Source organism: Brassica napus, chromosome A1, assembly GCF_020379485.1.
Source record: "Brassica napus cultivar Da-Ae chromosome A1, Da-Ae, whole genome shotgun sequence".
Taxonomy (NCBI): Eukaryota; Viridiplantae; Streptophyta; class Magnoliopsida; order Brassicales; family Brassicaceae; genus Brassica; species Brassica napus.
The window spans coordinates 9570636-9583755 of record NC_063434.1 but is presented as its reverse complement, the minus strand read 5'-3'; the positions used below and the strand labels follow the sequence as shown (position 1 = coordinate 9583755).

The window sequence follows — 13120 nt, the reverse complement described above, 5'->3', positions numbered from 1 at the left end:
CATTCTAAATATATTACTTTCAAGTTTTAACTTAGCAGGTAAAAAAAGCCCTTGTAGTTTTTTACTTAGTCCTTGTTTTGCAATGTGTCTTTGTACTTGTAGGTTTAATCAAATCTGGTAATTTTTGTTATATCAATCAAACCCATCGGTTTAGTATTTTTTTCTATTCAAACAAACCAATATTGAGCACTACCCGGGTTCATGTCCAGTTTAGAGGTTATAATTAGATGTGGTGAGAATATTGAGAATTGAAGAATCTAGATACTATTCCAAGGGCAAAGCTGTAATTTAACTGAATAAGGTCTACAACAACTGTACTAGTGAGGGAAAGCAGAGAATCTCAGTTGGAGATTGAGATCTAAAGTAATGATAGTAGAAATCTGGAAATTAAATTCTTAGAAAAGAAGAAATGAAAAAAGAAGATGAGAGATAGAGATGTGGTCCAAAGGGAGGTTTAAGGAAGGGTTTGCAAGTTTGTATGAAAATAGATAGATAAGGAAGACCATGTATAAAGCCAAAACTAACAGTTGCTCTCTTTTCATTTTTTACTTATCTCTATAATTCTCACTGCCCCAAAATTCATTTCATTTATTCACCTACTCTGCTTCCTTTTGTACTCTCTTGCCTACATTTACTTCATTTTATCATATTATCCCACAATGTGCATAGTATATTGTTATCATTACATATGTGAAGACTCAAATAGAGATTTTTTTTTTTTCAAATAGAGATCTCTATAAGAAACAAAAGTATATACCATATTTTTTATACGTGTTTCAAAAAAAACATATTTTTATTCAAAGTATTGCCACTAGTCACATATTTGGCTGAATGTTTTCACATAGAAGTAAAATATTTTACCATTTTGGTAAGGTTTATCAATGTTCATTATATAAATCTGATCACCGTGCTATGAGTTGCAGCAACATACTCTATATGAAATGTAATCTGAAACATTGGTTATAAAACATATTTGATCTTATATCATTTTCATTGACATAGTGTAATTTGCTATCTTGGTTTCTATCTTAGATAGAAATAGAAGCAGTAGAATTTAAAAATATCAGTTGGTAAAGAAGAGGATAGGAAGGATCCAATCATTCTTAGAAAGGACACAATATGCTTCACGGATCCCAAAAATCTTTCCATGCCTGCCTAAACCCAGCAATATAAATCAAACCTTCGCACACTTCACCTCTCTCACACGTGCCGAAAAAACCCTAGTAGTAGCCGCCCAATGACCCTAAACATGGTCCCCCTTCTTACATGGACCACACTCCGTAACTTAACATGAAAGCACATGTGGGGTCCCCCGTTCGTCCTTTGCCCTACAACAACATCTTCGCACAGTCCCTTGTCCTAGCCCGCAATACAATCTACGCGGTATCTACAGTAAATCATCCAAATTTATTCCGGTTACATATTAAAAGATGGGAATAATAAATCATTTAGATTACATTCCTATATTAAATTAAAAATTTCAGAGCTACGTTTTAGTCCTATTCAGGTTTCTCTCTCAGAATTTACCATATAATCTTATCAAACAATTAAACTTGTAGATGGTTTAAACTAAAATAAATATTTAATAATCTTTGCTAACTCAAGGATCAGCTGAATTAAGCACATGATATAACACACTTTGAAAGTCAAGCTAAACTGCATATCTTCTCTCCTCTGTTAAGGATACTTTGTTGTTTATCATCTGATTCATCTCGCCTCCCATTCTATGCTTCTAGGAACAGTGTAGATATGTTGGGTTGGTCACGCGGTTTGGATTTTTTCCAATTGATATTATTCCACATTTTACTTTTCATGATATCTTATTGAGTTGTAACAAAATCATTCTGAGCTCAAAAAACGTTTGCATGACAACACTCTTGCATAATTTGCCTAGTGGTCTTCTTCAAAAATCTAGGCTTATATCTGTAATAACATCATGTGATGGACAGTGATTTCAGAGGGTTCTCTTAAGATTAATATAGGAAAAATATAGTCAATAAAACAAAATATTTTGAAATAATTAAAACTTTCTAATTGTAGGTGTTGGGCTGGAGCAAAAATTAACCTGGAGGCAGCTTTAAAATGTTTCCTTATATGATGCAGCCATCATTTCTACTCTACTACCTATCCCGACCCCTTCTCGTATTTCACGTCACTTACAATTCCTTTTGCTTTATTGATCTATCTTCTCATCTCATGTGTAGCAATAAATATCATATAGTCCAATTTTAAAATGCATACAAACTTTAAATATCATATATACACTTCTTTAACTTGAAGCTCACGCTTAATTCTTTCATTGTTTACTAAGTTCAATTTTTGGATTCTTTAAGCATACAATAACAGATGCACTAGATGTACCACGTTTTGATTGAATAAATTTTATTTTCATTAAAAATGCATACAAACCAAAAAAATGTAAAATCCAATATCAAGGTAATGAATAAATACACATCTTGTTCCATATAAACATTTTCAAATTTTCTTCGTGTAATGAAAAGCTAAAGATGTCCGTCACCGTAGATTAATTTATAAGCTTACTCTTAATAATTATATGGTCTAAATGAAATGATAATATAAAAATAAATATATAACATTTCGTCAAAAAAAAAAAATATATATATAACTGCAACTGTAACTCGACTTGCTTATTTTGGATGATATGAGCTGAGTAAAATCACGTTGTTTCAGACATTGCTCGCTACAATCGGCGAATGGTCTCATGTCTCGACACCTGTTGCCTTCTCCGCGGGTTTTATATTATATTCGTGTAGAATACGCTCTGTTTCTATTGGAGCGTGCTTCACATGTCACGACTAAAGTCTTGCATCAATCTCTGATACGCTGCCTTTGAAAAATATTAAAATGTCCTTTATTTTTATCAAGCATTTGAATTCCTAAAAATTAACTAGTTTATCATTATATATTACACAAATTAATGATTCTCATTGTAAAATGGTGGAATACAAGAATTAGGATCCAGCGGAAAAATTGCTCTCATTTGCACACTATATTAGTGTATATAAACTCTGAACGTAGTTAGTGTATTACAATTCTAAAAAAGGTAGGTTAATAAATAAAGAAGTGAGGAATGAGGATTATTGAAAGAGGGGTGCACCGTTTAATGGGGGTAGATGCGAAACAAAGTCAAATTACCATACTATTTTGTTGAATTTTTCCTACTCAATCCAATGCATGCTCAGCATCAATCAATCATGCATTCGTGCTATAACATACGGTAAGTTTCAGTTACGAACTCTCTCATATTTAAATCACTTATTCCATTCCATTGATTAAAAGTCAAATACAAACATAATACTCTAGTTATAGAGATAGTGGATTAGTGATTGCATTAAACCCATTTACGGACACATGTAACATTAGTTTACACACGTAAGTTAGAAATGTATACAAGGGCAAAAGGAATAATTATATCTGGTTAACTATAAAAGTAAGAAAGTAAATAAAGAAAAGCTTCTACTTATCTTTTTTTGAATTTAAAAAGGCTTTTAAGTATAGGGGGGTAAGAATAAGAAGTTAAAAGGTAAAAAAAGATACGTTTTAATTATCCTCATATAGTACCTGGAAATAACAGAAAAACAAAAAACAAAGGTAAGTACTTTGCTTGCTTTAAGTATATTATGAACCCAAAAAAAGATATATACACAAGACACATTAAAAGAGAGAGCAGAAACAAGATACACACACTTAAACCTATTTGCCTTTTCTCTCTTCACTTCTCTCTCTAACAAGAAAGCTCTCTCTCAGTGATCATCATCAATGGCTACTTCTCTCTCCTTCATGTCAACAGACCAAAACACTTCTCTCTCCTTCATGTCAACAGACCAAAACTCCGTCAGAAACCCAAACGAGCTTCTCAGAAACACTTACCAGCTTGTCAACGGCGAGATCCGGACAGAGCCGCCGAAGAAGAGCCGTGGTCGGAAACCTGGATCGAAGACAGGTCAGCAAAACCAGAAGAAACCGACGCTGAGAGGAATGGGCGTGGCTAAGCTCGAGCGAGTCATAGCTGAGGAAGAGAAGAAGAAAACTGTCGTCGCCGGAGGAGAAGGAGACACGTCAGCTGCGAGCCCTAACGCCAACCGTTTATTACCGGTCTTACCCGACCGAGGTGTTGTGCTACAAGGCTTTCCAAGCTACGGTGGTGGGCCCACAAACACCTCTCTTGGAGGGTATACTCGAAGCAGGTTCCTTTGCGGTGGAGGAGCCGGGTCGGGTCAGATCGTGATCGACCCGGTTTGTTCTCCTTGGGGTTTTGTTGAGACATCTACTCATGAGCTCTCTTCAATCCCAAATCCTCAAATGTATAACGCCTCCAGTAATCACTGTGACACGTGCTTCAAGGTTTGATCTTTTTTATCTAAAAGATTAATACGTTGATTTATAAAATGGTTTTGACATTTTCAAGGGTTTTGATTTATTATGTGTAGAAGAAACGTTTGGACGGAGATCAAAATGTGGTGAGATCCAACGGTGGTGGGTTTTCGAAATACACAATGATGATTCCTCCTCCTCCTCCTCCAATGAACGGCTACGATGATCAGAGGAGCCAAGGCTTCTTTTATGATCAACGAATCGCCAGATCAGCTCCAGTTTCTGCTTCCATGAATCCGTACTTCAACGAGGCGACAAATCTCACGGTAATAAGTCCATTTTGTACATATTTATATAAATATGTGTATGTTAGATATGATTGTTGATCTTATTTGGTGTATTATTATTATTAATTTAATGGTGGGTTTAGGGAGCAATGGAGGAGTTTGGTAGCTTAAACCCTAGGAACGGAACAAGAGGTGTGAAGGAGTACGAGTTTTTCCCGGGGAAATACGATGATTTCCAAGGAAACTCGTTTCCAGTGGCTACATCAGTAGGTGATTGCAGTCCTAATACTACATCATCCACTATCGATCTGTCCTTGAAGCTTTAAATGTTATTAATTTTTTGCTCTTTCTCTTTCTATCTATGTTAAACAAATCGTCTTTTTTTCTTTTTGTTATAATGAAGTAGAAGAAAGTATGAAACAGAAGGAAAAAAAACAAACCGATTTTTTGGTGTATGCATCTGAAGTGTGAATCAAAGAATGATTCAGCTTTTTGATTACCCTTTCGGTTGTTTATTATGAGATTTTAACCTAAACACTCAGACATTTGTTCTGTGATCTCTTCCTTAGTTGTGTCATGAAACTTCTCTCTCTCTCTTAAGCTGTTTCAGATCTCTTGGGGCTTGGATCCATTTTGTGTTTCTTTAGTTAGGCAATGATGATGTCATGATTCATTTATCACCTACTCCTCGGTTTAAGTACTTATATTATCTGATTCTTGTTAATTTGATGAGATAAACATATCAAATTGCTCTTCACTATAGTTTTTTCACTATGATATTTGCATAAAATATAGGTTGTACAGCTTTGTTTCCGATCAAGAAAATGTAAAAGTGTTTGTTATTCAAACAAATATATAGTAGTTTAAATTTAAAAAGCTCCAAATATAATTCGGATTTGGTCTGCTTTATATACGTTTATTTGGTCATCTATACAAAAGTACAACTAGTTTAAGCCCTTGGTCCGATGGTTTTAATCAAAGATTTAAACGTTGTTGTACTTTAGATAAGGTTTGATTTTCATAATATCTTAAACTAATAACTATCGCAGGTTATATGCAAAACCTATAGAAAATTGCAGTGCAGTTGAGTAAAATAGTTATGTACTACATGTAAATTTGTTCTTGAATATTATATACATATAAAAACAAGTAATCAACATTGTTTATGGTAGTCTGGTAGATTTGTGTGTGTATTGAGAAATACAGTTATTCGTAAACATCCATGCATTACAATTACAAATAGTTAAACTCATGGAACAGCAGTAATCTACGGTTTCATATTGCATGTGTCCGCAAATGTAAAACCTTTTGCACCAAAACATGCTATATTGGGCCATTAATATAAAAATCACGGCCCATCAAAATAGAAACTGCATTCCCTGAACTTCCTCCTCACTCAGCAGCTGCTCGGCACGTTCCCTACTCGTATTAAATCAACTTCTTTGAAAATTCAGTATATCCATTATCCAACAAATTAGCATTAAAGAACATTAAATCTAAAATTAAATTAAATTAAACTTAAAACGGTACTAATATTACACGGTTCTCTTCTCTTCTTCTTCGATTGAAAAAATCAAAACTTTCTATAATTTGTTTAAAGCAAGAAGAAGAATCAATGAATCCAGATTCCGATTACCCTCACCTCCCCAACATCAAGATCCACCACCCTTCCTCCCCTCGCCACTCCCACCACCACTCCTCCTCCACCCCCTCCGCCGCCACCCCCACCCCCACCGCCGGCGCCCGCCGTAAAATCGGAGTCGCCGTTGACCTCTCCGAAGAAAGCGCCTTCGCCGTCCGCTGGGCCGTCGATCACTACATCCGCCCCGGAGACGCCGTCGTCATCCTCCACGTCTCCCCCACCTCCGTCCTCTTCGGCGCCGACTGGGGCCCCCTCCCCCTCCAGTCCCCTCCTCCTCCCAACCACCCCTCCCAGGAGGATTTCGACGCCTTCACGTCCTCGAAGGTCGCCGATCTCGCGAGGCCCCTGAAGGAGGCGGGGTTCCCTCACAAGATCCAGATAGTGAAGGACCACGACATGAGGGAGAGGCTGTGTTTGGAGATCGAGAGGCTGAATCTGAGCGCTGTGATCATGGGGAGCAGAGGGTTTGGAGCTGAGAAGAAGAAAGGGAGCGATGGGAAGCTTGGCTCTGTTAGTGATTATTGTGTTCACCACTGTGTTTGTCCTGTTGTTGTCGCGAGGTATCCTGATGATCGTGACGGTCCTGCTGCTCCTGGGGAGGAGGGTGGAGGTACGAGGGAAGCTATTGTCACTGTGAAGGCGGGGAGGGATGATGATGGCGAGGATGATGAAGCTCATGAGGCTAAGATTGCTGCTGCTTCCGCTCATCATGAACACGTCAAAGGTATATTCTTTTCCCGTTGACTTTGCATTATGGTTAGCTTTTAGGCGTTTGAGAGATATTTGGCATAGATAGGAACGTGAAAAGCTTACATCTTTCTAGAGATTTACATTGTAGAAATTAGAGTTAAAAGTGATGTTATGTTCCACTCTGTGTCATCTTGTTGAAGTTGTTTCTTTTACGAATGAACTCTGTTATCTAACTTTCTGCCTTCGTATCGAAAAATGGGTAAATGGTAGTTGTTTTCCCGTTTTGCTGTGTAGAGTTTTCTTAGCCGCTTTGATGATTATCTTTAGGTTTAGGTAGCATTGCACATTTGCACTGCAAGTGGTGTATAAGCTTCAACAATTTTTCTCACTTTATGATTATTATACACTGCTTTATCTCCTGGTCCTCCCTTTGGTGTTTACCCTTCTTTGCTTAACGCATATTGTGTTTTTTTTTATTCGAATATTCTTAAATCTCCTAGTTTAAAAGTTAATTGCTTTTGGCCCACCAAGGATGTTTTTTTTTTCCTTTTGGGTGTTCACTTGACTCTAAGCTAAGTATCGCAATTCTTGACTTGATAAAGATGTGAAGAAATGAAACTTATGAGAACTTATGAGCTCTCCAGCTTTAATTAGTGAAACATGCATCTACCGGAATGTTGTACATTGTTTTACCTGTAATCTGAAATGTAAAAATCAGGGTAGTTTTACTTTTAGTTTCTGAAAAATTGTCCAGGGTAGAAAAAAAAAAGTTATTTATTAAGTAGACAGTCTTCTCTCTGGTTATACACATCATATCTGTAGGCAGAGTGCTGCGAAACAGGTATGAGATTGAGAAAGCCTAGATTTTTTAAAAAAAATATTATTGATGGTCGTTGGTTGATTGATCCAGTGATTCCACATGTGTGTGTGCTCTTTAGAATCTATTTTGAGCTCTTTCAAGTTTACAGTTGTAGAAGGAAAACTGACATTAAGCTTAACTACTTCATCATGGGTTGTCACAAGTTGCCTGTTCAATATCATCGCTGCATGTGATTTGACTATTTAAAGAGATAAGAATTAGTTCATCTTTCTTTTACAGATGAGTAGTGCGCCTTAGTATCTCATTGGATTCACCCTCTTGCAAGGTAAATATGAACGCTACCTTTTCGACTAAGAAACCACCTTGTGAGGAGTACTCTCTATCGATCATTTCTCTCTTTTTTGTGGTCTGATTATTTTGAAATTCGCAGGTTGGATGGAAACAAAGGGTTTCAAGCAGAGTTGTGCAGAGGAGTGTGTGTTGTGTGTTTTGTGCTATCTTTTGCAATCATCAAGTCCCTGGAATCTCCTCTGAATTTATTATTTCTTCAGTGTCTTTTTTATATATTATTGACTCGTATGTATGATTTTTGCATTAAAACAATGAAATTGCTACTAACATTAAAAAAAAAAAAATCCTTTTAGGATTATGATTTTCATCTTCAATTGCTGTGATATCTATCACCAAAAGATCGACGATCATCTGCTATATAGCTTCTTTTTTCAAACTTAACCAAGTTATTTATACTGGTCTACCCCGGGTAAAAAGTTGTTTGGGATTACTCTGGCGTGTGTTGATATAATTGATCCAGTTCTAATTATTCAAAAGACAAGTTTCGTCTCCTGTTTCAGTTTTGAATTATATCGCTTAAATAAACAAATGATGTCGTGTAAGTGTTCCCTACATTATGGTTGAACGAGTGTTAGGTTGTGTTTAGTTAGTGTAAGGTTAAACTAATTGTCAAACTCAACGTATACCATAGACCGGTCCATTAGGCTCTCAGTTTGACTTTTGCAAACTATGGACTAAAGCTTGACGAATGACGATAGTCATCTGCTTCTGATTGTGAAAGCCACCGAGTTTCCCAACAAATCTTTTTGTTACTTTCTGATATCAATTTATAATGCATGTTTTGTTTTTCTTTTTGTTAAATAATGCGGTTAAGTTTTGAATTTTTTTTTTTGCCATCTATTTTTTATTAAGTGACTAAACCCAAAAAGAATACAACTACAAACAAAAAGCCCAAAACAAAAGGACCAAACTAAAGAAAGGAAATATTGGGCCAAGCCCAATCCGTTAACGATTGGCGCCAACCTACTCCATTCGTCTTGAAAATGCGTGTAGACGCCCACGTGTTGAAGCCCACTCCTTCCATAGATACGCGTCACATGGTCACATCACCGTGACTCGACACCGAGAAGACATCGTCGGCGAAGACGAAACCACCTGTAGTTTCGCCGGATTACGCTGGAGTCTGAGACCATCTCACCCATCTGTTTCGCCTGGACACTTCAACGGAGAGCTATATCGAAACTATCTCGAGATCTCCTATAGAGCTAACGAAACCACCACTAAACGAAGAACCGCATCCAACTCATCCTCTTTCATCACTTGGGACCAAGGATAGTCAAATCGACATCAATTGAATCACAAATGTGAGATTCGAGAGTCAATTGAGCAAAAAAAAGCACAAAAAGTCTTGATCGGACAGAATCGGAGTAAGCCAGAGAAAGCGAAACAAACGCCTTCCGGAAATAAAAGCCAGCGAAGAAGAACTGGAAAAATTTCTTCTTCCCAGAGTTAAAGCTCGATGAACGGAAAACAACTAGACCGAAAAAGATCCGGCGAACCAAACCCAAAGTTTTTTCTCTCCTCTGTGTCGGAGTTTAGAAAGGGAACAGAGCTGAGAGAGAAACTTTTTTATATATGTTAAGTTTCGAATATACCGTATAAGAAACAAAAGAACGAATTTAAAAATACCTCCTTATAAACTAAAATATCATTCTATAGTTTGGAAATGACACTAACTAATTGTAATATTTATGAGAACCACATGTTTCTATAATCATATAACCAATAAATAATTTGACAAGACACTGCAACGGTCCAACCCCCACACCATTCTCACTAAGCATAGAATTTAATTTGCTTAAACAAAGTTAAAAAAGTGTTTTGGAAGGATCCGAGTGTGTTTCAAAAAAAAAAAAAAAAAAAAAAAGTAAGGATCCGAGTATTTTTCCTATATACAACCAAAGCACAAGAAAGGAAGGCGTAAACTATTTATCCAATTTTCTCAAAAAGACTATTTATCCAAAGTACTGTAACATACAAAGATGAGATCATGTGGCGAGATAATCTCAACTCAAGGTAGGAGGTAAGCAAACATGGGAATGGCATTATCTTCAAAGGACCATTGAAAACAGTTTGCAGACTTCGACAGATATGACAGGTTCAATGTTCTCGGCGAATTCAGGACCCATAAGACTTCTAAAAAAATCTTAAATTCATATAATTTCTTTTATGTAGTCCCTACAGTTTTATTTTTGAGTGGTCGACATTACAAAGCAAACCACAATCACATATATGTCCATTTGTCACCAGTCTCCATCATTCCTCTGAAGTCTGAACCATAGTATCATCTAATTTAATAGAGCCAAAAACTTATAACTAAAATATAAAATTTCAAATCTAATAAACATGCAAATCCAAATCAGTTACAAAGACAAAAAAAAAAATCAACGATATAAATGGCATTAATAGATCAAATACAAATGTTTAAAACTGAATTTGTACGACAAACAAGACGCAACTTCCTCACTATAACAAGTACTGTTAGAATTTAAGAAATGGACGGTAGTGATTTTACCAAAGAAAAAGATGGAGAATCAACGGCTGAGAGACCTCTTCTCATCGCAGAGATGAGAGAAGCCGACGATGAAGGAGACGAATCAACGGCGCCGTTCCAACACTCTCTCTCCTTCTAATCTGACTAGAGAGTTAATCTCAGCCGTTGATTTAAACGCGAGTTCATCTCTTGACGGTCGCTTCAACGGAGGAGCAAAGTTTGACTCTTGAGCTGATGAACATCCGATCTCCTCCTGCATTAAATAAAAAAAACGAAATCATAAATTAAAAACATAAATTTTCTGTTAAAATATAATCCAAAAGGAAAGAATGTAAATGTTAGATCCGTACATCGGAGTAGTCCCTCGTCCTCTTCGCCGCCAGATCTCCACCTCCGCCGTTAGAAGATGACGAACTCATCACCGGAGGAAGTTGAGCCGCCGCCGCCGCAGACCACGGCACGACTTGATTCTCCGCTTCCTCGTCGTCAGCGTCATCCTCCTCTTCATCTTCATCACTGTACTCCTCATCTTCATCTTCGTCCTCACCATCGTCGTAAGACTCGGCGCTATCACCGTCGTCATCATCCCGGCGCCTGAGCTGACTCTCATTCACCTCCTGGCTTTGATCGGTGCCGACACCTGCGCCGCCGCCGCCGGCGGATTTAAGAGCGACGCATGAGTCGCAGACGGAGAAGGTTGGGCCGAGACGAAGGCCAGTGGCTTTCCACGGCGTGGATGACTGGCAGGCGCTGCAGAGAAGGCACCGCGTGTGCTTCGCGACGAGGAAGTTAGCGCCGTGAACTTTGGCGTCGCAGTTCCAGCAGAGACTCGCCTGATCTGACTCGCAGTACATTCGTGCAACACCTTCGCATAAATCACACTTCTTTCCCATTAGATTTAAGACTATGGGTTTGGTTTGGCTATGTTTCTCTTTGTTCGGTTCTTCTTGTTTTCTGCGGACAGAGAAATAAGGTGAAGCAAGAAGAGAGGAAAGTGCAAGTTGCAGGACAAAGGATAATTATCGTCGCGAGTTTTCTGTGATTCAATTCGTTTTTTGAGGCTACTTTCGTCTTTTTTCTGACTCCAGCTAAAAGATCTATTTCTCTTCTTTGGTTTCACAATGGCTTCTTTTTATAAGCACGCATTCTTTATTTATGTGGTTAGGAACATCTCATAATACTATACTACTTTCTTAAAGTATTGCATTAATTAGAAAGAGATTATTAGTTTAGTCTTTCTGCTAAGATATTTTTTGGTTTGGAACTTTGGATAATTTTCAGCTCTATTTGTGTTTTAGTCCATCTTAATTTCGTTTTCTGAATCTTATGCAATCAATACTAGTATTGAAGATAAACGATTATTCATCTTTAAGTTATGCTAGCAGTAATCGGTATTGTCGATCTAATAATATGATTTACTTCATACCTGAAGTTTATTTTCGTTAATCAGTTTATGTGGTTGAATAGCTGATGATTAAATTTCGAGTTGAAAATTAGATAGTTTAATCTAAATTACAGCACACCATTCTTTACGGATCCTAGAAATTAATCGAAATTATATAAAAGGCTATGTTTTAAGTTAAATATGTATAAATAAAATGATTCACTTAATGCGTATGGGCCAAACACCGTTTTACGTGGCGACCAACTCGCGGTAGAGTTCCAAGATATTTTGTGGGTGATTTTGTAGTAGATGACGTGGCGAGATCTCAGCCTTGAGAGAAGGAGAGCGAGATTCTGCTCCGTCCTACGTGGACGAATCAGGTTCTCAATGGGCTTAGGAGCCACGTGAGCCCACCTGGGATTTGTCTGGACCTTAAGATAAGTCTAATGGGACCCACTATCTCTCAATGATCTTTCTTTTATAACCACTTGTTTTGTTTTTTACTTCTCCCATACTTCTCTTCCAAAACATTTGTGTTTCTAAGCTTTTTTTGATAGACGATAAGATAATGATGGATTTTTAAAATACAAAAAATGTATAGGTATGGGGAGAAAGAAATCTTTATAGTTTATAGTACAGGTGAGGATCACATTATTAACTTGGCCCATAATTCTTTAATGTTTCTTGACATAATATTTAACTTGTGTTGTGTGTGGCTCTGGCGAACCCATAAAAATAAAATTTTAATTCTGGAGTAAAGTATAATCACATGGTGTGAAATGATGTGAGTAAAGAGATTGTGTACCTAGGTAGCATGTTCGATATGGGGAAATCCTACGTGTCAAACAACAGTGGTGTGAAGAATCAAAGGAAGATGAGATGTCATGATGGAAGCCACAGTCTGTTAAAAAGTTTGTGGTGTGTGGTGGTTTGCTTCGTTACTGTGGTTTCTTATTTTTTTGTGGATAAGAATTTTGGAACAATTCAGGAAGAATTTTGGAAATTAAACATAATTTATATACACGATATAGATGAATTTGTCCGAATTGTTGGATGCATCCCTTCTTCTCAGTTCACAATATCCTGAGAGGTGTTGGCATGTATGGGATTATAGAGG

General features: G+C 37.1%; 3 protein-coding genes across 3 annotated transcripts; 2 read left to right on the top strand and 1 right to left on the bottom strand.

The window, feature by feature from the left end:
* The first annotated feature begins 3109 nt into the window (after positions 1-3109).
* Positions 3110-5121, top strand: LOC106375906 (protein SPOROCYTELESS). Its single transcript, XM_013815922.3, has 3 exons — positions 3110-4365; positions 4452-4661; positions 4766-5121. Exons 1-3 carry the CDS (start codon positions 3781-3783, stop codon positions 4946-4948), a joined length of 978 nt encoding a protein of 325 aa, XP_013671376.2. The 5' UTR covers positions 3110-3780; the 3' UTR covers positions 4949-5121.
* Positions 5122-6070: 949 nt separating this feature from the next.
* LOC106445808 (universal stress protein PHOS34) lies at positions 6071-8394 on the top strand. Its single transcript, XM_013887453.3, has 3 exons — positions 6071-6988; positions 8054-8099; positions 8205-8394. The coding sequence occupies exons 1-2, from the start codon at positions 6238-6240 to the stop codon at positions 8059-8061; spliced, it is 759 nt and encodes a 252-aa protein (XP_013742907.2). The 5' UTR covers positions 6071-6237; the 3' UTR covers positions 8062-8099; positions 8205-8394.
* A 2110-nt stretch (positions 8395-10504) lies between these two features.
* Positions 10505-11769, bottom strand: LOC106445800 (zinc finger protein HD1). Its single transcript, XM_013887443.3, has 2 exons — positions 10970-11769; positions 10505-10872 (listed from the first exon to the last, which is right to left on the bottom strand). The coding sequence occupies exons 1-2, from the start codon at positions 11510-11512 to the stop codon at positions 10723-10725; spliced, it is 693 nt and encodes a 230-aa protein (XP_013742897.1). The 5' UTR covers positions 11513-11769; the 3' UTR covers positions 10505-10722.
* Between the last annotated feature and the right edge of the window lie 1351 nt (positions 11770-13120).